At 43.5% G+C, this 26,809-nt stretch overlaps 1 protein-coding gene across 1 annotated transcript; it reads right to left on the bottom strand.

Moving 5' to 3' along the window:
- Window positions 1-1,012: 1,012 nt before the first annotated feature.
- Window positions 1,013-25,926, bottom strand: PSAP (prosaposin). Its single transcript, XM_082486129.1, has 14 exons — window positions 25,873-25,926; window positions 14,999-15,132; window positions 13,894-13,968; window positions 13,048-13,173; window positions 12,691-12,885; window positions 11,621-11,764; window positions 11,016-11,072; window positions 8,134-8,247; window positions 7,062-7,157; window positions 6,667-6,856; window positions 6,338-6,489; window positions 4,651-4,731; window positions 3,962-4,069; window positions 1,013-3,364 (listed from the first exon to the last, which is right to left on the bottom strand). Exons 1-14 carry the CDS (start codon window positions 25,919-25,921, stop codon window positions 3,329-3,331), a joined length of 1,557 nt encoding a protein of 518 aa, XP_082342255.1. The 5' UTR covers window positions 25,922-25,926; the 3' UTR covers window positions 1,013-3,328.
- Window positions 25,927-26,809: the final 883 nt, after the last annotated feature.

The raw sequence follows: 26,809 nt of genomic DNA, 5'->3' as shown, positions 1-26,809 counted from the left end.
AATATTTTGTCCTTCAATTATTCTCTCACCTGACAACCCATGCAGGAAGGGGCATCAGGAAAAAGCAAGGAAACCTGAGGGTTGACATATAAACAGATTTATTAGAGTAAGACGAAAGAACTAACAGTAATAATACTGAAGAACAGATATTGATCCCAATACCAATATAAAACATACCAGGATTAGACTCGGCCCATTCCATCAGTAGAAGCTGTGCACCCCCAACACTGGACAGCAAATGTGGGACCCTGCAAGTGCTGCGGCATCAGGAGAAAGGGAAGGGCTCAGGGGGCCGGCACCAGGGGAAGAAGTTCTCAAGATCGCAGCCATCATAGAAAACTCATCAGCAAACTTTCTATTTTTTACTGAATGTATGGTATGAAGTAACCCTGATGACCAGCTTGGGTCAAGTGCCCAGGTTTCAACATTCCTCATCCCTGCACCTGGCTAACTCAAAAACACTGAGACTTTGAAACCCACACACCATAGCTGGCTATAAGGTGAGTATTTTCACAATTCAGACACCAGAGTCTTCTAAAAGTGCAGTTTTTCCCCAAGCATTAGAAGAGATCTTACCCAAAAGTAAAATTACCGAAAGAGAAATTAATCCCGTGTCACTCAAAGCAGGACAGAAAGCCCCACAAAATGCAAGTCAGCACTGCAGCCTGCTATCACGCAGCTTCAGCAAGAACTCCCTCCAGCCTGCGCAAGGCAGAGGCATTGCGACATGGGGCTCTTGCCTCACATGGGGCATTGCGTTCCTCCGGGGAAGAGAGCGGCGGTGGCAATTCCTGGCAAGCCTCTTTAACCTGCAACCGCGCTCAACAGAACGCAAAGGCTTGACGGGACACGCATCTTGCAAGGCCGAGGCAGCTCAACAGGAACCTGAATCCTGCCATCCAGCCCCAGATTTCCAGTGATATTTTGGGACGTGCCTTTTCCCGGCTCTGCAGGGAAGCTAACGAGATCCTTCGGCAACTAGCACACAGCAAGGAAATGAAATGCACAAACATGGGTTTACAGAAGTTTTTATTGTTCATTAAGGAAGCTTTTGTGCAAAAATCAAGACAATGTTCTTTAGAAAGCAACTGCACGTGTCCCCCCAGCATAACTCAAGCGGGTCAGGTGCCACGGTCCACAGGAAGGGAGAAAACTAAAGACTCCCAGCACTAGCACAGGATTTCCCCCAGTCCACCTCGCCCGACGGGTCGCTAGCATGAATCCTCCACTACTAAAAACCCAAGAAAATTAAAACCTTGCCAACCTGCAAGAGCAAGTGTGAATCCATCCCCACCTACACCCCCCCCACCCCCCCAAAAAAATAATTCACATCAAGAGAACACCATCTAGTTTAAAATATCAAATACCATGCTACATGCCGTGGTGTAACACAACCCGTACCTTCAGGGCAGCGACGCTGAAGAGAGCCCATTTCCTATCTGGCATATCTACCCCAACTGGGATACACTGCCCGAACCACTGCACAAGCCTGCCAAGACAGAAAGCTGCAGGTTCTTTACATTTTTAGGGGAAATTAATTTCCTTTTCTTAAAGCCACAAGTGCTTCAGTGTTCTGTACAAATGCTACCTGTCTACACTGCCCAGACATTTAGTATGTACACATAGTAACAAAAAAGCTGCAGTCGAGTGGTTTTCCATTAAACTGCATAAAAATTACTCCGCTTGCTGCTAAAGCGTTGTTACCGGAGCTCCCACCTCACCCAAGACACCACAGGAACAGCAGCAGTTGCCGGCACCTTTCTGAACAGCACTGGAATTTTCAAAGCTCCACCTCTGCCCAGCTCCTCCTTCCCAAAGGGCTCCTCAGAGCTACTTTGGTGCCTCTTGTTTTGGGGCTTAACTTGATCAGGACTACGTACTAAATGCTGGTAGGAGATGCAAGGTCCGCCTCAAGCAACACAAGCATGACTGTCGTTCTCGAGGCCCCTACACCTTGAGGACCTGACTCATTTCTAGGGTAGCAGCCTGCCTTGAAAGGCTTTTTTGTTCAGAAGTTCAGGCCATTTCAGTGGGATGCCGCAGAGGCGTGGAAGGCAGGTCAGGTATGCCAGCAGAGCTGCCAAATACCTGCTACCGTGCTCTTATCTGCATTCTCTGCTTGCTATTTGGACGCATTTCCCAACAGAAATGGGAACTCTTGGGGGGGAGGGGGGGGGAGGGCATTACACTTCAAACTACTCAGAAGGGTGAGCGTCAGTGAGAACGGGTGGCGGCAATGGAAACTGCCCACGAGCCCCATAGCGCTCTCTGAAGCTTTAGATGACTGAAATATGCTGTGAGAGAAAAACAAATCAAGGAACAAACCGGCAGTTTACGCTAAAAATAATTTGTCCATGCGTTGTGCCCTCTACGCTGAACTCACTTGGACATATGCACAGCCCCTGCTGACTTCTTCCCCTCCATCTTCTACTGACCCAGCTCGCTCCACCTCCTTGGCACCCGGCTGGCTGCATGTAGGTAGCTGCAAGACTAAGCAGAATTCAGCAACTAGGATAAGAAAAAAAGAGGGAGCCATTCCTTAAGTACGTCAGCATGCTTCAAAAGACTGAAATCCCAGTGTACAGGGCTTGACAGTAGAACACCCATGCTCAGACCAAGTAGTCCAAGGAAATAAAAAAGGACATGATCAAAGGTTGAGGGAAGAGTTTTGTTAGCCATGATAACACAAGCCGTAAGTGTGGTCACTCAAATACTAAAGCATGGTCACTCAAATGCAAATGCATCTTTTTTTAGGTACCGGTTACTTTGAAAGTTAGCTGGGCACACAAAGTCCCCTCCTCTGCGTCTGTAGAGCTTTGAAAATTCCAGCCAAAGGGATTCCCAGATTCAACATTATCCCTTAGTTCCCCTACGGTTACAAAGAAAATTAATATTCCAGCCAGATGTTAAAAATGCAAAGCATGTAATCTTCCCAATGCTGACTAAAAAGACGTTTTAGTCGCTATCTTGTTGGGTTTTTTTAAATTAAAAGATAATAATCTTGTCTCTTTTCACCTTCTCTGCCATTCTTCCCAGCACCTAAAAAACTCTTCAGCTTACCAATTAAAAAAAAAAAAAAATCTACAACACACTGACTATGTTTAGGAGTATGAGTTAAACTGTACAATCAGAAATATCTTTGTTAAGTCAACAATGAAGATCTGATCCTTCAACAGCAGCACTGCTACAGAAGAGTTACAATAAAGGAACTTGAAGGTCAAATTGTTAACGAGGCAGAGAGGAGGGACATTTGAGATACAGCTCTCTGCCAACCTCGGCCCACATTTTTAAGAGCCATGGCAAACTTTCAGAACTGGAAATTCTTCTTCTAGTTCCACACATGACGTTTGCAGTGATCAACAGCCTAAAGGGAAAGAAACAGCATATGTTAGTGGAAAAAAGCCCGTTTGCAAACAAGTATATATCTACACATACAATTTAATGTCTTATTCTGAGCCAAGATCTTGGGAACAAATCTGGGTTTCTTAGAGTAAGTGATTCCAGAGAGGACAAGAATAAATAATAGCCTCATCCCCACCCAGAAGCTTCAGGAAAGAATGCTGATGACCCTTAGCCATTAAGGCCTGGCAGAGAAACACATCAGCCCACAGCAATACTGGAAGCCAATTTTTAGAGCCTGATGAGAGGTCATGACACAGTCTGTTGGCTTCAGGAACAGAGACTAAATATAAAGCTCACATTGTACCTTACTATGGATTCTGAAATGTTAGCAGTGAGGCGGGGGATTGGAAGAAAGGGGAGGGGAAACAGTCTGCTTTAAGAAAGCTAAGGTCTACGGAAGACCCTCTAATAACACTCAAGCACCTCTAGCTAGTACCCTTTTGCTTCCGGGAGCTGGAATTAATCCACTTGAAAGCGTGGTATACAAGCTGGACAGGTAGTTTATAAGGAGCTACCAAAGACCAACAGGAACCTTGAGGCAGACTCCTGCTTTACGTACGTTGCACTGAGCAGCAGTCTCCATGTTCTTACACCAGTAGCCCGGACCCCAGACACAAGCATCATCCCCCAGGAGAGGCTGTTTAGCTGATCCACAGACTCCAAGTTTCTGTGAAAAGAACAGCAGCAGAGTCAGCACCTTTCTATTCGCCCCAAGAGATCTCAATTCCAGCCTTGCGTCCAAGCTTCCACCTGACCGACTGTGGAAGCAACTCAGGTAGCTTCAAGAGCTCCCACGGTACAATGCCCAACTGACAATGGCAGTGACACTTGCAGCTGAATGAGTAGACACAAAACAGTAACCTGACACAAGGAAGAATCACATTACCGCAGCTGCTTCTTCATACTAAGTTTCAAGAAACAGAGCTTCTAGAAAGAGACCTTCCTTGAGAAACATCATTTAACTTCATCACACCCCATTCAGGGCACAATACACCTTGTTGCTGAACCTCAACAGTGGATTACCACTGACAGCTCTTTACTTCTATCCTTCCTTGCGCAAGGCTGGCAGTCAGACAGCTGTCCATTCAGTAAGCCCAAGGCCTTGCACAACCACCTTCTCTCCAAGCATTCAGTGTGCTGATTTTTATTCCAGCAGAGTTTCTGCATGCTAGGCACTGAAAGACATGCGGAGGAGTAGGCAGGACCGTATCAGAGCTCGTACTCAATAGAACTAAACGCAATACTCACAGTGCAAACAAAAGTGGGATCCATCATCTCTGCCAAGAGTTGCACAACCACGGGTTCATACTGTTCCACAAACTGAACACACTGTAACAAAACACAGGTTGAAAGATTCTCCTGTTAAAGCCTTAGAAAGGAGAGGAAGATACAGGCCTGTACGCTACTCCAAACACCCCAACAATACACTTCAAACTGATAAACCAGAGGGTCGAGCTCTGCAGATCAAAAAGGACACAGCATCGCACTAATCACACAACTACATCACTTTTTTGCTAGTTCATACCTGCCTGCAGCTAGGTTAGGACCAGACAGGGGTCACAAGGAAAAGAACAAAGCAGGGCAGACTTTGGGAAAAGAACCAAGCAGGACAGGCTTTGATTTGCAAAGCTCAGTCTCTAATCGTGGAGATCACTGCTGTCTCAAGAAGAAAGCACACCGAACAAGCTGGAGACAAACATCCTGAACAGGACCGCAGCAATGCAGTAATGACTCTTAAGCGCTTTTAGCCTAAGTAATTACCATTCACTTCAGACCAGGTGGCAGCAGCACGAAGGCTTTCCATCGACAAGTCAGCCCTCTAGTGGAGAGGCCATCTCCAAAGCACAGAAAGATACTGGCATTCTCAGCAGAGACTAACGGCACCAATTAATAAGCGAACCACAGCTATTAAACAGCCTCACAGAAGGTAGCGGGAATAGCTGTTTCATAGCTGCTTTAAGCCTAGTACGCCTATAAGTAAACTTATAAGCGGTTGCCACTTGCTGACACTCAGCAGCCACCTAATAAGATTTCCAGGTAAATCTTGATAGCAGTAGCCTAACAGGTGTTGCTTTTTGCTGTCTCACTGGAATTATGCCAGCCTACTTCCAATTACTTTGTTAATCCCCTGAACAGGATCAGTGTTGAGGGAAAAAAAAAAAAAAAAAACACCAACCACCAACCAACCTTCAGCTGTTCCCACTCACTGTTCTCAAAGGATTTCCAGGCAAACCTTTACTGACTGCAAATTAGTGCAACAATCCAGCCAGTCAATTCAGGCCCTTAAAAGTCTCCACCTAGTCAAAGGACTGCCAACCCCCAAGGATGGGGAGTGTGAAAACCTAATCCCCCAAACTCTTTCCAGCCTCCAGCAGAGGAAGGCTGCCTAACTCTTATAAAAACCACCAAGAGATGCTGCTCTCTAGTTCTTCCAAATACTCTGCAAGATGTTTCGGCCTTCTGTTCGTCCCTATCCACTTTGTTCTGACTGGAAGGCAGGCTGCCACACGGCAAGGCTTGTGTGGTCATTTGACTGCCTCAGGTCAAACCTGCTCCCTCTTTTTTGCTCTACTGCACACGAGAAGCTGCTACGCTTTGATGCTAACTAGCAAAGGGAAAAACCTAGGAAGGATCAGGTTGCCAAACACAAGCTGGTCCCAGCTGCACCTGTGCACAGTTTGTCTCCAGCCAGAGACCGAGGCAGTTGGCCAAACACAGAGACCTCTACTATGAGTACCTGAACATTTATAGCAGAAGTTGAGACACTTGAGAGACGGACCTAAAATTAGCATGTAGACAGAATATCAGGAGAAACACTTAGAAAATGAGGTAAGCATAATAGTCACTGTAGGACCTATGTAAACGCAACAAGGACAGTTCCCAATCACCACCAAGACCATTGCTTTTTAGCCTGCCTTCCGCACAAGCACTTTACCTGATCACTGACAGACTCTGGGAGGAAGTGGCAGACTTTTTCCAGTAAAGCCTCAATTTCAGCTGTTGTGGCATTCTTCTCTAGTTCTTTGTCTGCATAAGCTACCACCATCTTGCAGATATCACAGAAGCCACCAGCAGGTTTCACTACAACTGAGAAGGGAAAAAAGAAAAAAAAAACACAACCCAAAACAAATCCAAACATCAGTGCTCAGGTAGTTCCCACACACAGAAGAAAGGAGGCAGCAAAGTACTAAAGCATGTGTCCTCAAGAGATAATTATAGGGGAACTAGTTCATTTTGCAACACCACCGACTCCTCATTACCAACCTGGCTGCTGCTGCGGTGGTTTGTTGGCTGCACAGCATTTCAGCATAACGCACACAGCTTCGGGATTCGTTGCCTCCAAGAGCATGTCGATCAAAGCCTGGCCATAGACATCTATGAAGTCCTTACACTGGTCTTTGACACTCCCCGGGAACAGGTAGCAGATCACCTCCATTTCGTGCACAATCTCCTCCTGAAGCACAATGAAGGATGCGTGGCAAATACGGAATAGAAATCTGACTCAATTCATAAGCACATGTTTTCTTACTCCATCCCACCCAGGATGGAAATCTTGCTCTCATGAAAACAGGCAATTAAATTAACTTTCCTTCCCCCACTAATACAGCCCCGTTTTAGCCAAAGCCTAGGAAAAGGTACCATTTCCAACACTAACACACCTCTGTCTTGTTGCTTTCCAAGAGGCCAGTCACTTCTTTCACCATGGTCTCACATATTTCACACAAAGAAAAAGTTTTCTCTTGAACTGAGGTTTTCTGAGTACAAGAAGAAACATACAAAACAATCAATCAGCACTTGACCACATTTGACAGGGACAAGTTGTAAAAGATCAGTCTTAACAGCATTCACATGCAACACACCAATTCATTGGCCTAGCTGGCCAGTTTGAGCTGAATTCAAAAGGTCACACAGAACCTCAAAACCAACCTCAAAGGTCTCAGTGAAAAGCCTTTTTGAATAGTCATTTTGCATGCCTAATTAACACTACAATCTCCAGGTTGTATAAGGAGGGGAGTTGACTCTAGTCGACACGGAGAAATAAGCAGCCCCATGGTGACTGGAGTCAAGAGAATTAAGTGTTTTTTAAAATACACTAATTAAGGACTAAGTAACTAATTTACTAGAATTGAGAGCACCCTCCTGTTTGCAAAAGAAACCTAGAAATCGAGGGACTTGAGGAAAATTGTTTGGAGCCTGTTAATCAGAAGTTAACTGTCCTCAAAAGAGACTTTCCTTTTTAAAAAACAAAACACCTCAGCTCATGTCTTACCTAAAGGCCATGGGAAGGCTAAGGTGCTCTTCCAAACTCAAAAGCTTCAGCATTCTGACTCTGGTCACTCATATGCACGTGCAGAGTGCTGTCCCATTTTTAAAAGGGATTAAAGCGTAACTCCAAATGTAGAGCAAAACTCAAATGCAGCAATTTGCCCTCTAACATTTGAGCAGCAGAACGGCTGCTATGCTCTACTGCTGGAATGAGAGTTCCCATTTCAATCCTGAAGTATTACCTTACAGCTTTGGTTTAGCACAGCCTCTGCTATTCTAACAAATCACTCAGCTCTTCTACTTCACAGATCAACATCAGAAACAAGAGGAGGCCAGGAATTTATATGCAGGGAGGCTTAGATTATTCTATACATAAAAGCTCATATTTTATTGTTTCACTCGGTTCATTACATTAAATCAACAAGGAAAAGGCAAAGCTGTTGAGTACAAAAAGGTCTATCTTACCTCCACTGTTTCCATTTTCACTTCATGAACCACTTGAGCTGGCACCAGAGTCTGAAAGGGAACAGACTTCACGGAAGGACAGAACCCAACCATGGCACAAATGTCCTTTGGTTGCTGGAAAGAGACATATAAGTGATTTTTAGAAGTCTAGAAGACTCTGCCCTTTCTATGGAGCCTGTGAGGGGGCACAAAGAACAAAGTTCTAAAAGGCTCCAACACAACTAGAAGTTTCATGACTACTTCTACTTAACATATTGCCAAAGCATTTGATACGGTTATAGGCAGGACAACTACCAGATGAAATTTAGCAGTTCCTTTAAAAGAGGAAGAGGTTAGGCCGCATCCATTTAAAAACCCCATTTACCATGAGCTAATATACTACACAAGGCCTTCAAAGGAGTTGACTTAAGAGCTACCAACACCAAAACAGGCCACCAGCATCACATTAGACCTGCATCCGCAAAGCTGCTCCCCTGAAAGCTTTAAGTAATCACGGAAGAGGCTAATTATCCTGACTTCAGAGTTCACCCAAAAGCTGAAAGAAATGCCTAGAAGAAAGGACTCCTCATCCACAAACTACCTTCTTTAAAGCATCCAGTAACATCACATTTTGCAAACAGAAACAGATTCCCGCATTACTGAACACAGCCTATAAGAAACAAAAGTTACCCATGTTAAAACCTAAGCCTAACACTTAGTATCTGCAGTAACTGTATTTCAAGTGTTCTTTTCACAGTAAGAGGGAAAACAGCAAACAGAAACAAAGCCTTTCAAAAGGCTTTTTAAGTCTTCCTCAAAGGTTTTAGAAACATGTATTACTAAACACAAAAATAAATGCCGGACATGAGGCAAACTGCTCTAAGGAGGCCACATTATACCCACACAAAGCAAGAAAGTCTGTACAGAGTAACAGATGAAACTTGAATTGCCCCACCTAAAGTCTACTTAAGCTAAAAAAAAAAGTCACCTTTGGTCCTATGGGTAATTAGATCATACCCCACCCTGTCACCAGGGCATCAAGCTTCTTACAGCAGAGGCTTATGCAACAGTTAATACATCATGCCACAACCTCATGCACAGGCAAGAGCAGTATCTCAATGATACAGTGCTGCTTCAGACTACTCCAGGCAGTTACCTTTAAGTCAAGCCCTTTGGTTCATGCATTGTAAGAAGCATTTCCAGATATTAATGTTACAGCAACACCCACATACACACGTGTTCTCTCACAGAGAGATGACAGACACAAGGTCTCCCAGGACTGGTTAAATGAAAAGCCCAAATAGCTCTAGGAGGCAGGAGCCTAAAAGGCCTCCCACATCTTCAGTTCATATACTCCAGACATCTATACCATTGTCCTAGATTTAAAGGTTAAGAAATAAAACACTTGGGGACAGCTTCACTCAAGCCCTTTTGAGCCCAGACTTTAAACCAGAAGCTGGCAGGAGCCACCGGCATGCTTCTTCCACATCCAATCCTTCTTATGTGAAAGCGAGCACATTTTCTCTCTACTGGCCGAAGCATAATCAAGCTGAAATCTTAGTAGTACAAACTGGTATCCAGAGCTGGAAGTAAGACTGATCCACTAGAGAAAGTCTATGTTCTTTCTCTGTTTTAATCACATAAATATCCCTTGTATCTGTCAGCACTGAGTACAATCACACCATGTACACAGCTAATAGAGCAAGAAGTGAACTACAAGCAGGCTATCACCACAGGCAAGTCGCTCACCTACCTGATCCTTCTGTTGACAGGGGAGATTGGAGACAGAGGAAGGAAGGAGAAATTAAAGATAACAGTTAAGAGAAAAAAAAAAAAACTTCAAGCATTTGGAGCTGCATATAGTCTTTCCATGAAGATGACGGTCCCCACCCCAAAGATCCCTAGCATTGCTACAGCAATTCACATTTAATTGCACAGTGCTAATCAGCATTATTCATTTGAAGTTATTAAAACATCCTGGGCAAGACTACCTCCAAAGAGTTTGAACAATATTTTTCCGGATGCAAGGTGTGGTCATATTCCAATTTCAGATATTCACAACACACTGCATTGCAATGCTTAAAATGAGAAACTAACTGTTGTTGGAACAAAGATTTGCTCCCACCCACTCCCCAAACGCTTAAGAAGCGGTTTGAGAGTAGCCTTTAGCAACTAGAAACAAAAAAAAAGCCACTGTATTGCCAAATTCAGGTTCAAGTTAGCCACATACTCATTCATAAATTTGTAATTACCTATAATTTGTAACTCGTGGCATCTGCATTCTCTAAGGAAAGGCTTACTCATTTTTTTAAAAAGGCTTTGAAAACTCTGGATAAAGAGGTGCTATGGAGGTGGTCAGAGGTAAAATATATGGTACGTTTCTGTGGAAGACCAGAGCTGGTGCAGAACCACTCACTTTCCATGGCTCCTGTCAAGAGCCCAGAGCGCAGGAGTCTCGAGATAGCAGTTCCAGAAGAAGGACAGTTAGTCTCACTTCAAATAAATACGTTATCTCTAAAACTTGAACCAATTTGCAATACTGTGTCAAAGACCAACTCTAATATGCTTAACATAGTATTTGGTGGGGAGGGGGGAAAGTGGTATAAGTGCAGGACTGAGATAGAAGACTATGCATAACGCATCTTCTGTGTTTCAAAGGATTCGAGTGCCTTTTGCACTGCTGAAGTGGTTGTGAAAGAAAAGGAAAGTGCTAAAGAAAGCATTCTGAGATTGAAGTTACTATCCAAATAATAACACTAAGTTCAAAGTGTTAACACCAAGACTCTCCCCAGGGCTCTCCCCAGACTTTTACTGCAGTAAATGTTTCCTGTTTCCAAATAAGTTCGCTACACAAAGCAGAAAAAAAATAACTGAGAGCAAATATTATATCCTACTGATCTTACCATGTGCATCATCATTTGGATAGCCAAGTCAGAATATTCAGAGATATAGTTCTTGCACTGCAGGAAGTGGGAAAATAAAGTCTTGTAAATATCAAACCACATAAGCTGTATAGTTAATCTAGAATTCTCTAATACATCTCAAGGTATTAATTTACCTGCTCTACTTAATAACTATTCTGTTGTCTTTCAGAGCTTGTCCCAAATATAAGATGGCATTTCAAGTTACACAATTGTTGCACACACAGCTGCTAATCTGATGAGTCCCCTTTTCCCTTCCGCTCAGAGCAAAAGCACTCCCCCTCATTAGCGGGCATAGCACCACATTAGCCTGCCAGATCATTTTTACGAAAAAGGCCTTTAAGGGCTAGCAGCAATCTTGGGTCTTTTTCCTCCTCCCCAGTCCCATACACACCACACCAGCCAACTTTCTTGACCAGAAAGTTGGCCATTTCAGTGTCATTATTGTTACACTGTGTATCATATCCCACATGTGACACACTCCTTTATTTTATTAAGTAGAGATTACATTGAGAGGATTAAGGCACTGAACAAACTACTTTGTTTACATACAGAAACAGATTTTTAAACAAAAAAGGATAGCTTACCATATCAGACATTCCAGGTCCCAAACGGTCGCATTCTTCCTTGGCATGAGCAACCAAAGACTTTACAAAAGATGAGTTCGTCCTCACAGCTTCCTGAACATCAGTTACCAGCTGAATGCAATCTTGGCATACATCCCCACTTCCCTGGGCAAAAAGTGAAAGGAAACTTAAGTTGATATATCTCCACACAGCACATTTTAGAAGCTTCCGTTAGTACCAAGTTTTAAAAGCTCTTGTAAACTATATACAAACCTCAATAAATACTACTCGAAAGCCTGAACTAATATGAATACACAGGCTACTGCTGACACGTGCACCAGCCACTAGATGGAGATTAGGTACCTACTTGGCTCTGAAACCCAAGATAACTGTTAAGATACCCAATCTGCAAAATCTCTTGGGTTTGTTACAGACCACAGTGGGAAGGTATCTAAATTTGGCACAGATGTTACCCACTCCACCCACAGCAGCTTGTTCTCCACCCACCCAACTGTATAACTCCTATATCTAGGCTTGCTATCAAGATTCAGCCTCTGCTCACAAGTTCATTGTCTCATCTACTCCCCTTTGTCAACTATTTGTTCTTTCCTGATCCAGTCTGTCACTTCTGGATTCAGAGAGGAACGCTTCCCCCCTGGAGGGCACAGCTAGCAGACTACTCAGGATGTGAGAAAATTCTTCTTCCTTTGAACCCTGGTGCCAAACTTGCTCTCAAAAGAAATTGTTTCCAGTAAGACCTGCTTGACTACTACAGTGCTGGATGGGAACAGCCCAGCATAAAACTTATCTTTATAGGCTGCAGTTGTTAATCCAAGATAATACACAGGGTCCACAGGGGCTGCGGCTATCATCTTGCTTAGCTCTAAACTCACAGGTTAAAGAAAAAGGTAGTTGCCTGTATGCAGCAGCACAAAATGCAGAAGACAGTCACCCAGATGAAGCACATCAGCTTATCTGTGCCCAGTACAACAATACCTTACCAAGAATCATCAATAAATTCTTAAACAAAGGAGCCTCTGAGCAAAAAACATGCACTTCTCTTGCACATTGGAATAACACTCCACCCTTACCTTAGACTTCTGCTTGGGTTTGTCCTGAGGGTAAAGGAGGAGTGGCACATTAGCCATGAATGGGGATGCCAGTTCAGAGAAATCCAGCTCTGGTATCTTATTGGACTGGAGTTGTTTCTGAAGTTTCATTGCTGCAAGGTGTTTCTGAAGGGGCTGGCACAGTGAGAGGGCACTACATACAACTTCAGGTTTATCCTAGGGGAGATGACATACATGCATGAAGCTCTAGACTGGTGGCACTTTTATATGAAGTGATCCATACAGGACTAAAAGAATCATACAATCATATGTCAAAGAAATTTAGGCATCAACAGGGGCACAACTTTTAATTACAACAGCTGCAAGTTATCTACTTACCAGCTCTTCTTTGATCATATCCATGATAACTGGTAGGTAGGAATCCACAATTTCTTTGCACTCAGAGACCAGGCCTTGGTCAGGAAGAAACTCACATGTCTTTTCCAAGTAAGAGCGGATCTCATCCTATAAAAGATGAGGTGGGCTATAGACTATCAGTGTATATATATGCATGTGTGTACATATACATTTCTCTCTCAAATGCTCGTTCCTTTCCTAAAATGCAGGACACAAAGCCTCAAAAAAAGCCACCTGGACTCAGGTAGGTCCAAGCAGTTGGCAAGCAAAACTAGAATGAGGTTTTACATTGTAAGTCTGTTTTCCCCAGTCCTGGACCTTCAATGAGACTTTGTTAAAGTGAAAACATGAAATACTGCCTGCAAGGTCTGCACAACACAGTCTTGCCAGCATAGAAAATTTACATTTAAGAAAAGGAAGTGAAATTATGGACTAGTGGGACAGTGATTTGTTTATACCAAGTAATCCCAGGTTCACAAAAGGAAAGAAGTGCCCACAACCAAAATAAAGTCCACTTGGTGTCATCATCCACTTTTAGAGACTGCAGTAGCCCACCTTTTAAGATCAATGGCCCACTGGCACAAGAATAATTTTAATAAGCATCTACAGTCAATCAGGGACGTGTTAGAGCATGAGAGGCTCTAGAATTTGCTAATCACTAAACCATAAGAGGCTGTTTAAAAGCCTTTTCCCATGTACTCTGGCCTCTTTCAACATTTGCTGCTTAAGTTGGGAAAACATCACGCAAACTAGCCTTCCACCCCCTCACCTTGCAATCAATGAAATCAAATAGTACCTTGGGGCAAGGAGAAGGGGAGCTCTGCTTACCTCAGTGCCATTATCCTTCAAAACCTTGCCAGCCACTGTCACAAGTTCCTTACACAAGTCACAAGGGATACTGTTCTGGAGAGAGAAAGAGAGTTACTTTCAGACAGAACTAAGTACCTGTAAATGCAGTGTGTGACTGAAAATGCAGAAGAATGAGCATTACATTTGGAATTGAAGTTAAAGAAGAAATACTGGCTGAAACTGGGGTGAGAAGAGGCATTTTTAAAGAGTGGGGCTATTCCAAGCATTTGTAGCTCCATTTTTTTCAGTAAATCAACATGGGTATGAAGAAGCAAGCATGCTACCAATTGCTCGTTTCACCTAGTCCCACCTCCCTTCATGTATAAAGCGTACTGCCCCAAGTAGCCTTATCCTGAACCTCTTTTACCTTACTCTTCAAGGAGTTCACTTACTAGAAATCAGAAATTTTGAGGCAGCTTCTAACTCACTTTAGTTATGCTCTGACACTCCTCCCTTCTCCTACTTTTCCACAAACGGAAACATATCTCAGCACAGATACAGCCAAGGTGGACTGAATGCATCTGTAAGTAAAATGCCTTTTTCCCCTAGAAAATTGTGAAACAATACCACAAACTACAGCTACATCCAGTAAAGCAGCACTCACATTTAGTACAAATGCAATTTGAAAAGCCACGCTAAACATAACATTTGTAACATTATTTACTGTCATAGCTTTCACAATTTAACATATGCTGCATCTTCAGCGGAACATTAACTTACGAGAAAGACCTAAACAATCATACAGATTTTTTTTTGTAATAAGCCTATCAGTTAATAGGAAATAGCTCTATGAATTAGGAGCCAGTTTAATAAAGAGGAACAAGTCTGAAATCCACTAGCTCCATTCCCCACATTGCTCAGTGATGGTGCAACAGGTCACAGGAGAAGTCAGCAGACAAGTTGTGCAAGGCAGAGAAGTGGAAAGCAACCTTTATCTAGCACCCAAATTAAGGAATAGTAACCAAGGCATAATCAGATGTAGCACTTAACTCCGATCAGAGACTTGAAAAAATACTTCATCAGCATATGGAAACCAGCTACCTCAAGCTACAGGTGGAAAGAAGTCTCACTAGTTGATACTTACTACAGTAGGCTTGTTCCAGACATTCTGCTGGCAGTGTTTCACTGCTCCGCACTGCGACGCTGTCCGAACGCTCTGACACCATACCTCTGGACCCTTCACACAGTCCTTCTGCCACAAAACAGGGCTTGCCACAGCTGCCAAAGAAAGAATCGTTCTTTCAGTTGCACATTTGAATGATTTCCAGTCCAAAGTAAGCAGGTTAATGCTATGTGGTATAACCACAACCAACCACTTAGATTTACTAACATTTTTAAGCACATTTCAATCCAGCAATTTCTACTTGAAACATGAGTCCCAAATACAGATTACACAGCCAAAGAACTCCAGAAAAATCAAAACAGTAATTTCTCTACTGAAGTGCTTGAGAACCTCAGCAGTCCATTGCCCCACCATCCACCTTTTCTAAAAAGAAAAAGGCAAAACCAAAACCCACATTGCTTTGCACACAGGAATTACTAGATGACTCAAAATAGAGTCACTGCTCATTGCAGAAATCCACACTTCAGACAGCTGATTCCCAAAGCTACTACCCCCCTGTTCTTCTGCCCTTGCAGTCACTTCAACTCTGCACAAGCAGTCACATCTAGCTTGTAATTGCTGTCTGCATTCCTTCTCCCAGGTGAACCGCCCTTTTCTCATACAGCAACTGCGAGAGCTAGCAAACTAATTAGATTGGAAGTGACAACAACGCACAAATTACGTGGAGGACTTAAGAGCCAGGTGCAGACATTGAACCAAAAGTTTCAAGAGTCAAAGCAAAAGAGGGATGGAAAATGTGAGACGTGTTCCATCAAATAGTTTTAAACCCATTAAATCTATTTAGACTTTGTTTCCTCTTGGTCAGTTCAACTGTGTAGAGAAAAATCTATGGGGGAAAAAAAAGAAAAAGAGTATACAAGTCCTTGTCAGGACATTACCTCCCACCCCACGCGGAATTGTTTTGCAGCCTATAAAGTTTCAAAGTAAAATACAGAATACAATTTCTGGACAGTCTTCCTAAAGAAGTGTAAAAGATCTGCACTATGAGTAAGTAACAGGACAAGTTAATCAACTGCACCTTTTAGCTGACTTTCCAAGCTTTTTTTTTTTATTATTATTTTTGTGTGTTCTCTGAACTGGACACCTAACTTCTACTTTTCTAAAACCATCTTGCCTGTCAGTAGTCTCAGTTTCTTCAGCAATCAATCTCATACATTGCACTAACCTATGAAGAAACAACTCCTAAAATCCTACAGCAGACACGCTCCAAGGAAATTTGCCACGGTCTATGCCTACAAGGCACTGCTGTCAAAGTTTTAGGAAAAAAAAAAATGCCCATTCAAACCTATTGGGTGTATAGGTGTTGCTTATGAGCCATTATTTCCACATCAATGCTGTTTACACATCACAAAATGCTGTAAAATTACACTGTCAACCAAGAAGGAGGAATTAAGCAGTCCAACTCCTACAAAGCTTCTACTAAGGTTATGACAGATGAACAATCACTTTTCCATTTCTCACATCTCCGTTCTAAGCAATTAGAGGATCAACTTAACAGCTGTACTACCAGTGCATCTACTAGGTACATAGCCACTACACATCAAATAGAGCCAGATAAACACTGCTTTATAGGTGGCATTCTGCAGCCTTCTCAGCTGTTGATTTATAAAGCCTGTTTACACTGCATTTCACAGAGGATTGACCCATTTATTTTAAGAAAAATGTGCTCTGCATACTTATTCTTCTACAGAAAAGCATGAAGTTTGCCACCCTCTTTCCCAGCAAAAAGCCTAGATTGTATGTTACTCTTTGGCAAGACAGCACACCAGGATTGCTTATAAGACCATAGGAATAAGACTTCAAAGCTTCTAATAATGTACAGTTACGCAAAATATTTACAGATGGCCTATTTTAAATTACAGCATTATCGATCTGAAAGCACGAAGAATAGTTAAGTTTCAATGTCAGACTGGTCAGCCAAATAGCTGTCAGCTCTGGCAGGATGACAATAACCAAGTATACACTTGGTTGAAGGAAAGAGTTATTCTTCACTTTCAGATACTGGTAATGAGCAGTGGTAGGAAGGCTCTGCAAGGCTGAGTCAAAGTCTGGCTAAAGTCAAGCAAGACCTTGACTTTTAAACAGTGGAATTAAGGGCTTCCAACTATTTACAAGTATAGCTTTTAACCTATGCCTTTAGTTCTGTAAATCAAAAGAAAATTACTCCCCCTCCCCTGTTTGAAACATACTGTAAAACTACAAAACTACAGTATAAAACTGCAACAACTGTTATTCCAGGCAGTTTCTCAAACTCTTGATCTAAGAAGCTGTTTAAAAGCCAAACTGAGGAATTCATGCCATCACTTGCACTGGTTTGATCTAGCTCTTAATGAACTTTCAGGTTTTGTTTGGCTTTTTATTTTAAAATCTTGTTACTGTATGACTTTTCAGATCCATACCCACTTTCAGCAGAGTGTCTAACAGCTAGTCTTGTTCCTTTTTCCTCGTAGCCTCTGACCTGGTCATTGTAAGTGCAGCACAAAAGAAATACCGTGTTTCAGATTTATGGTTACTTATCAGCTTTTTTCTTTTTTTTTTTTTTATTCTTTAATAAATTCCCTGCTGCATGGCTTCTGTATCAAACAGATGCTTACACAGAGTCAGTCACTAATGCTCTGACTTGCTAGGACACAGCAAGAGCTATTGGCAGGGCAGCAGGATTTTGTCAGGCCATGACACTGGGGCAGAAGAAAACCAAGGAGCAAGGCAGTAGTCTGAACCCTTTTGAGGTGAGCAGAGTGCTGGTTGCAGATAATTCTGTTCAGAAGGGAAAAAAGGTCTTAAAATTAGAGTGAGTTTTGATAGTACGTTAACTACTTGACACCTCTGCACTGCTTCCCTGCATCACATGTCTCACCAGTTTAGAAAGAGAAAAGAATAATTTCTCTGAAGATGTGTACAGAACCATATTTTGTTCAGATTCTGCTCAAAGCACTGCCTCTGGGCACACAGTCACTTTGGATTTCAGAGTAAGGACACTAATGTTATCTGCAATCCTCTACAGAAGACCAAAGACAAATCTCAGAAGAGCATCAAACGGTTCATAAGCCAGTGAACACCAAAAACTAGTTTTAGGATGCAATTAAGCAACCTAAACACCTTCCCACTGGTATTAAAGTCCTCACTCCTGCACAACATCAGAGCAAGATGCCAATATACCTACATAACTTTGTCGTCAAAAAAGCCAACAGATTCAGGAAACCTGAATCAGCTATGCCATGAGGATGAACACATATCTACAGAAAACAAACCGGAGGAACAGCAACGTCCTTTTAGTTACGAAGGAAACTGGGGGAGTTCTTTCCTTCTGAGAAGACAACTCTGCATTTGATGTTTTCAGTACAGATCTTCCTGGTCAAACAGCAACTAGGCAAACTTGGTTTTTTTAGGGTCACACGTTGCCAGCACGTTTTACAAAGCAGATACAGAGCAAAGATAACATGCACTGAGCATGGCTTCTTTTCTTCCATCTTCCACAACGACTTCAAATATAGTTAAGCTTGGATTAGTTTGTTCAGTGTTATGTTGAAATATTTTTATTACATAATTCAGTGTCTAATATGAAGGGATGAGCTTTCATTGTTGCAATGTCCACCTTCCCTTTCTGAATGTTCTGGGAAAAACAGAAACGAAACTAAAAAAACCTCTGCATTAATTCATCTCTTGTCGATTCAGAAAAGAAAAGCCTGAAATCCTTTACTGTTCCCACTATTTTTACCTTCAGCTTGTTTTCCTATTTAATTATGAAACTGCATTTTTCCTCATCTATTAATTTGTTACAACAAAAGCAAATATGCCAGTGAAGTGCGTTATGACCTTGTGCTACTTCACATCAGAATGCACGGTTTTGAGTCTTAACTGTTACCTTACCTGTCCCCTCAAAATAGCCTCTTTTACAAGAAGAGTGACACCTTAATGTGGTATTGCACATCCCCAGCACAGCGGCAACCCAAGAGAAAACAAAGCACTGTCAGTTACCTCACACAACTCCTAATGCTCACGGGATAAACCCAATGGGATTACCTTCTTAGTTATCTCTGACATCCCTTTATTTGATATATTCTTCTTTATCTAAGGGTCATCCATTTTTAAATAGATTTCTCCTTTCTCTGTAGATTAGCTCTCAACGGTCACGCATCACGCTCACCCAAACCTGCCCCCCCCCTCCCCGAAGTTCTTGCAAGCTGCTATTTTTAGAGCGCCAAACAAGTTTATCTGTGAAGGCCAGGGGGTTTCTTGTCCTCTTCACTGGTTCCTCCCCTCCCTTCTTGAACTTCTTCAGAGATGTCGTTTCTTCAATTTTAGAAGGAACGGTCTTTGCTCCACCAAGTTTTTCCTAAATTAAGCAGAAAATGGAGGAGGAAGGAGAAGCGGGGGTAGAAACACAATCCATGTATAAAGGGCACGCCTTTCAGATGTGAAAGGCTTCAGCTTTTGGGCTTCTAGCCAAGCTGACAGCCAACAGGCACCCTAGGATCCCTGCATACACTTGCAGCTTCTGGAAACAAAAACAACAAAAAAGGAGAAAGATTCATACTGACTCTGTCCTCACTAATACTCATGTCTGACAGACAAGAGAAGCCATCTCCCAGAACAAGCGTTGCCTTAGAAACACCGCCTGAAGCCCAACAACATAATCAAAATACTCCACAAGCTGAAGGGTAACAGCAGAAAAGGAAGGAGAAACCTTTTCTTGGAGGCCCAGGTCAGCAACCTAACACTGTCAGAACATCAGTAATGCAGTCCTGACAAGCGACAGCTACTGCATATCACACGGGGCTCTGCCAGGAATTCACAATAAACCCTGTTTAAAGGCTGTGAAAATAAAGGGAAACCCGCAACTCGCCCCCACAGTGGTGCTATCCTACTTACTTCAGCAACTGTGCATTACCCCCAGACACTTCTTCAAAGCAGCAAACGCCAACTATGATCTCCTTCCTCAACATTAGGCATCTAGAATAGAAATGCTAACATACAGTCAGAAGTTAGTGAAGTAGAGTTGACGGCCCTCAGACAATACAACCTTTTCTACTTGAAAAGCTTACAGAGCCACGCGGGTGAAAGCATAGTTCAGTTCCTCACTCTTCAGGAAACAGGAACCTAGAAGGAAGCTTTTAATGGCTGGATTACCATTCTGCAAGGACAGCTACTGGAAAATTGTTAGGGTAATTACCTTTCCTGAGAATAACCTTCCCTTGCCTCAAGCATTTGTGTTACTCTTCTTCCAGGGAGAGCCAGCCTGAATTTCTTCCTGAGATTCTCAGAAAAACATCCGAAGCAATCCCCTCCAAAGCTGTACTGAATCTACTAATGAGACTTTTGTGATCACGCTTAAAAGTGAACACCTTATATAAGCTTCTATGAACGAGGATTCTAGATGGGCCAGAACACATTCCCTAAAGAGCCAGAGGATAAACCTGAAAACTACCACCCAGAACACAAAGAAATTCAGCTTGAAAGCTCAAGCTTCCTCCAAACCAAACTGCTAGGAAAACCTTGGTGTGAGCAGCATTTTTACAGACAAATTAACCTGCAGTTTGCATGAAAAGGAAAGAGCTGAGCTGATGTTCTCTTTAATGGGTTGTAGTCAAATGTGGAAGATAATTGAGGTGCTGTCAACTCTTGCACCTTCACGACAGTCTAATTTGTTCCGAGCATATTAACATATCCATCAGGAGGGATGCTCTTTCCCAGGCTGTCCCACTTAGCAACAATAAAAAAAAAAAAAAAAGCCCATTCATAATCTCCCAGAAATGGCCCACAGACCAAGTGAATGCATCAGTCTGCCATTCTGAGCTCAGTTACTTACTGACTTTTCCCCATTTCTTTTGGGAACTGCAAAAGCAAAGCATGTTTAAGTTAAAGAAGTCAAGAGGGATCAACTTCTCTTCATCAAATCTTACAAAGTGTCAACAAGTCAAGGAGTGACCTCAACCTAAAGTTATCTGAAGGGCACAGTACTCCACAGCCTCTCTGGTCCATTAGTGAGTTTAAGTAACATTTCAAAAGTTGTAACGACATCACACCCTAGTAACTCATGCCAAAAGTCTACTATGCCCCTGGATTAATGACACAGTAAAATGACCACAGTATTTGAGAGATTACAGGCAATTTGCGGAAGAAATGGATGAAATCTGACTAGCTGTTATCAGTATTCAAGATATCAGTTAAAAACCAGAGTCTTCCTGTCTGATATCAACTAATCAAATATCAAGCTTGAAACATTTGTCATTAGCACAATTTGCAAGAAATGAGTTTTGAGTTAACGTCATGATTGGGCTCTTCCTCAAAGTGGGGAACGCATTCTCACTTTGGTACACTGCTTCTGCTGTAAAACATTGTTCTTACCCCAGATGCTCCCTTGCTTCCCTCAGCAGAAGAAAAGCATGGTAAGAGAAGCAGTTTGCGTACGTACAAGAGTACTTACAGAGTTAATGATAGCAGAGAACAGGATGAGCTGAGACAGTAAAATCAGCTCTACTGTCCCAGTTACTGTAAAGGTTGCAAGAGAATAATTCCCACATTGACCAGAGGTTGCTACCAGGTTGCCAAGCAAGCCCCAACTTCTGCCTGAGATTTTTCTATGACAGAATCTAGAAGAGAGATTTGGATGTTCAAGGGCATCTGGTAGTCATCAGGAGTAAGCAGTCCCATACGGTATGTTAAGATATTCCCAAGAAATTATGAAAAGCATTTTTCCCTGCAGCAGAGCCCTGTAGAAAAACACCTAAATGTTTTGAACATACTTGTTTCTGTTTGGGGGTTTTTGTTTTTTGGGTTTTTTTGGGGGTTTTTTTTTTTTTTTCTTTTTATTGAAGGAGGGCAGAGGGAGTGCAGAGGTGGGGACAGATTTCATGCGAGTCTCTGCAGAAATTCTGTACCAACATCCCCCTTTCACCAGGCAAATGAATTCACACCATGAAGAATGAAAAAGCCTGCTAGTTACACAGAGAGCCATGCCTGTAAGAGGAGACAAAGTTCCTGGCCACAGGTTACACGGCAGTCCCAAGGAAAGCACAGGTGAAGTCCAGAAAACTTCAGTAAACTTCAGAAAACGTAAGGGCAGTTCAAGACACTGCCAGGAAGAAATAGAAGAGTCTCACGAGCAATGCTCTTCTTCACACTGCTGCCAGAGAAGTGCTTTAATGCAGAATGAATGCTAGACACGGAAGACAACTCAACAGGAAGCTCCCGTAGGAAAAGGGAAGACATCAGACCCCCACAGCTGAGCGCAGAAAGTGTGCCAGAGGGATGAAAAAGGACATTTTTAAAGAGCAGTTTCAGGGAGGACAGCAGTTAGCAGTGGGAGAGCCTGAAAAAGGCAAGCTGTGGTGCACAAGGTGAAAGAATAACCTACCCAGGAGTACAGTGATGAAGCAGCTGATCGCAGGAAAGAAGAAAGTGTTAACCTCTAATCTCTGCATATTAATAGCTTGCATCCCAATGTGAACATAGTCAAATGATTTTACATGTGGAGAAAACAAACCTTGAAGTCTCATTGCAAGATTCATTTACTCAGCATCTCCAAGAAAATCTCTCTCTATGTAGACACAGTTTAAAAACTAGCCAGGGTAAACAGTGTAAACGTGAGACTCCTCACTCCAAGAGAAAGAAAAATACCGATATCTGAAATTAAACATTGCTCTGTGATCAAATATACAGGCAAGCATTGCCTCAAAATACACACACACTTCAAAGACCACAAAGTACCCCTTTTAACTACAATAGGAACTCCGATTTCTTAACAGCAGCAAATTAATTGTGTACAAAAGCTGCTACATAAAGGAAAAAGAAGTAAACAGAACTGCAAGTAAATCCTTACAGAAAAAAAAAAAAAAAAACCAACCAAACAGAAACCTTTTTTTGTCATGTACTTCTAAGGCGTTGCCCCAAAACTGCTTTGAAAAATCAGATCCACAAGACATTGAAACAAAAACCCACTGGCAGCCAGAAACAAAGTAAAAATCTTCCTGCATGTTATACCAGAAAAACCCTCCCTAAAACAGCACTGTCCAACCTCCCAGAGACTCCCAGCTGACATCACCATCACCTGATGGAGACAGGGTTCGGTTTTGCTGACAAGCTCCCACTCTCTTGTTCCACACTCTACATCATCTCAGTTTTCAGAGATTCCCAGAACTGCTTCTTTGTGGTATGCTGAATAGCACAAATCCAGACTGTAAAAAGACCGCATGAGGCTTCAACAAGCTCTGCAGATGCAGATTGCGCGTTTCAACGAGTGCAACCATGACCAGGCAGAACAGCTTGCATAGCTCCTCCAGACACAACCAAGAACAACCCTTTCTATTAATACCTCTTCTGCAAACAAGGAGGAGATTGTGCAAGGGCAGGTTTACACAAGCCACATGACTGGTACACTATCAAAGCACCGCTTCGTTATGCGACGGTTTTAAGGTGCCTTATACCTACAGCACGCTCTGTTATTTCTCAAAGAAAACAGAGATATATTTTTTAGGAATAAGACACCTTCCATTGTTTGCTTAATTTCATCTACAGTAGCAGGCTATGCCAGCCTGGCTTTTTTGTTAGAAACCACATTCCCATCTAGAGCAAGCCTGCAAACTAGAGAGCATAGTCCAAATTCAATTATCTGTTTTTTCTGCACCCTCCAGAAAATTCAAGTCAGACTAACTCAGCTTTCAATTTTCCTATCCCCAGATATTCTGGCAAGTGTTTGTTAGAGGAATCATATATAACACAAACTCTTGGAAGGAAGGAAGGAAGATTAAGTCTACTATCTTGGGGGGGGGGGGGGTGTGAAATATTCATATCCTCAAACTTTTTACTTTCCACTCCCAGCTTAATCTGATTTTACCAGGAGAAAAAAAAATAATAATATATATATACACACACTTTCATCTCAAGAGAAAGTGACTTGTGTTTTAACTACCCACCCAGCCTTCCTTCTTTACTGGTCTCAATGTTGAGCAATAATAAAAGTGCCTATCAGTAGTGTGGAGATCCCAAGTCCTGTATAGCCTGCTTTAATTCCTTCATGTCTCCCTTGAAGGGAAGATGCACAGGAGCACTCTAAGTAGGTCAACCAAAAACCCTCATGGCCAACCAGCCATGCTGTAAGCCAGCCAAGTAACTCCATTAGGATACGCCAAGGGTGGCTAGGTTTTGATACAGCTAATTAGTTAGCTTAGTAGACGAAAACAGTGTTTCAGGTTGGCACAGCAAAATCTTCAGAAAAACTTGCACAATGCTGTCATAGGTGAGTCAATTAGGGGTCATAACAGGACTTTGGTGAAAAAAGACAGTTGTTTATTTGTGTTAAAACAGTGACTTCCTAAAGAAAAACAGGCCTAACAAGTCTTCTGCTATGCTGGTTGCATACATATACACATACAAGAGGTAGACCAAGCTAACTCTCATTGCTGAACTGGTTTCTCATTACAATTTCCCTAAATAAACTAATGGGAAAGCTGGTGGATACTTCAAAGCAAACCCTTTTCACTTTTAAAGCACAAGAAACTACAACAATTTTAGTGATTCAGACACAGTCCCAATAGAAATGACTAGCAATTAATTCAGTGCAGAGCAGACACGAAACTCATCCTATTGAAGCAGATAAACACGCAGAGTGAAAGCTGACATTTACTTTCTTGTTTCCAGCCTGAAAAGTCTGAGATTCTTCATTAAATTATCCACGTATCAGTATATTAAAAAACTGCACTTAAGTACAAGAGTAGAGTGCAATGATGTGTGATCTCCCAGGCATAGTTTACTGTACTCTGCCAGCTGGTTATTCCTATGGCTTTTAAATGGCTAGTCATGCTTTTTTTTTTCCAGTTTACTTGTGAAGCATTGCAAGTTAAAGTTGTAAGGAAATAAGCTCTACGTTTAAAACTGTCTTATTTCAAGGAAGGTTATCCCAAAAAATCAGGTGCATCACTCTATTAGTCCTTCAATTTGGGGGTTTCCAGCCATTTCATACCACAACCTGAAGGCGTATTACCCCTCCAGTCAGTCTATGGATAATTTCTGCAGCTCTGCCTAGCCTCCATGAAGAATAAAATACAAGCGCTGCCTTTTCTAAGCTCTAGTCCTAACGCTAAAGGCAGAATGTCAGTTATTCCCACCACTGCTTTCACCTCAGCTACAACAGGTAACAAGGCAGAGAGCGGCAAAATTAGTGGAATTTTCCATGTGGGGGCAGAAGACCCTAATGAAATGAGGCTGCAAAAAGCACGCGACAGAAAAGGCTACCTCTTGCCATCCAAAAGAGGATTAACAACCCATCTATCCCTGAAGGGCTGAAGATAAATAGAGCTACTGAGAGAAAGACAGTTTCTAACCAGTGGCTCTTATTTGGCTCTAGTGAGGTGATGTGGATACAAACTGACCCCATGCCACCACAGTGCCATCAGAAGTCATTTTCCTACCAGCTGTGGAAAAGGCTGGTTTCTCACGGGGGCTTCCCCCCTCCTCCCTGCATTTACCTGATCGCTCTTCTTGTGCGATTTTCCCCCTAAATACAGCATTTTTCACCTCAGCTACCCCGAAGGCGCCCTTGAAACCCGCCCCAGGCCTCACTCCCTCGGCGGGACCGTTAGGCCCCACACGGGCAGGGCAATTCCTGCGCCCTCCACCTCATTCCCTGCGCTTTCTGCGGCCGGGCCCGGCAGCTCCTGCTGGGAGAAGAGAAGAAAAACAGCTTTAGCCCGGACCTCCCCCCCTCCCCCGCCCCTCCACCACCTCCGCCGCCGCCACAGCGTCGGGCCGCCCTCAGCCCCCCTCCCGCCCGGGCAGATCCTTGGGTGTTGAGGGAACGGCGATCGTGAGAGGAAGGCAGAGGCTAGGCCGCTTACCGGCCGCCAGGAGGCCGAAGAGACAGAGGAGGAACCGCCGCGCCATCATCCCCTCTCCCGTCCGCAATGCGGCGCAGCCGCGGCCCCCCCGCCCCTATATATAGGCTGCGCCGCGCGCCACTGCGCATGCTCGTCCGCCGCACCGCCTCCGCCCGCGGCCCGGCTGCTGCGCATGCGCAGGGGGAGGGGGCGCGCGCTCTTCTCTCTCGCAAACCCACCCACCCACCCACCCCCGCGCGTGCGCACTCCGCTGGCAGCGCCTCTCCTGAGGCGGGCTCAAAATGGCGGCGGGTGTCGGGGTACTAGAAGGGGGTTCATCTGGGTAGGGGGAGCGAGCTCCAGCCGCTTCAGACCGCTCTACCTGGCTGGCGGAAAGGCCCCACAGGCCGTAGAGCTCTGGGGCTCTCCACAGGCAGTGCCTCCGAGGCGGTGGGAGCACCCCAGGTAGGAGGGCGCCCATTGCTTCACCACCACACGCCCACCCAGGCTGGTTTTGGACTGGTGGTGTCTCATCGAGGTGCACAGCAGCCAGGAGATGTGCCACGGCAGAGCTTCCCACTCAGAGGCTTCCCATCTCCTTGCCTGAGGTTTCAGAGCTGGAGGGGAGGGCGAGGGTGTTGGTTGTTTCTCATTGCAGGCTCCTGCTGCCTGTTGTCCTTGGGCAGCTGTGTGGTCCAAAGGAACAGTAATTAAAAGTACTATTAAGAAAGATGGCCTGAACTGACTTGGTATCTCCTAGCCTCTTAACTCCTGCCACATCCCTTGCACTGAGATTCAGCCAAATGGAACAACAAACTAACCCAGGAGGGAAAAAAAAAAGACTAGCAAGCAATATTTTCCTACTGGATCAGCAAACCAAACCGGCTCAGCTGAGGGCCGGAGCCGGTCCCTCACAGGCAGAAGCCAAGGCTCACCAGCACTGCACAGAGGTGCTAGA

Source organism: Vanellus vanellus, assembly GCF_965231255.1.
Source record: "Vanellus vanellus genome assembly, chromosome: 7".
Taxonomy (NCBI): Eukaryota; Metazoa; Chordata; class Aves; order Charadriiformes; family Charadriidae; genus Vanellus; species Vanellus vanellus.
Note: the sequence above shows the minus strand (reverse complement) of the source record. Positions and strands in the feature narration are given on the sequence as shown.

Excerpts from the sequence above, each read along its gene's own strand:
- PSAP (XM_082486129.1), bottom strand. The coding sequence starts at position 25,921 with ATGATGGCGCGGCGGTTCCTCCTCTGTCTCTTCGGCCTCCTGGCGGCC. Across the intron at positions 11,765-12,690 it reads AACCCAAGCAGAAGTCTAAG|GGAAGTGGGGATGTATGCCA; the intron begins GTAAGGGTGGAG and ends CTTTTTGCCCAG. Across the intron at positions 4,070-4,650 it reads ATCCCACTTTTGTTTGCACT|AAACTTGGAGTCTGTGGATC; the intron begins GTGAGTATTGCG and ends TTCTTTTCACAG.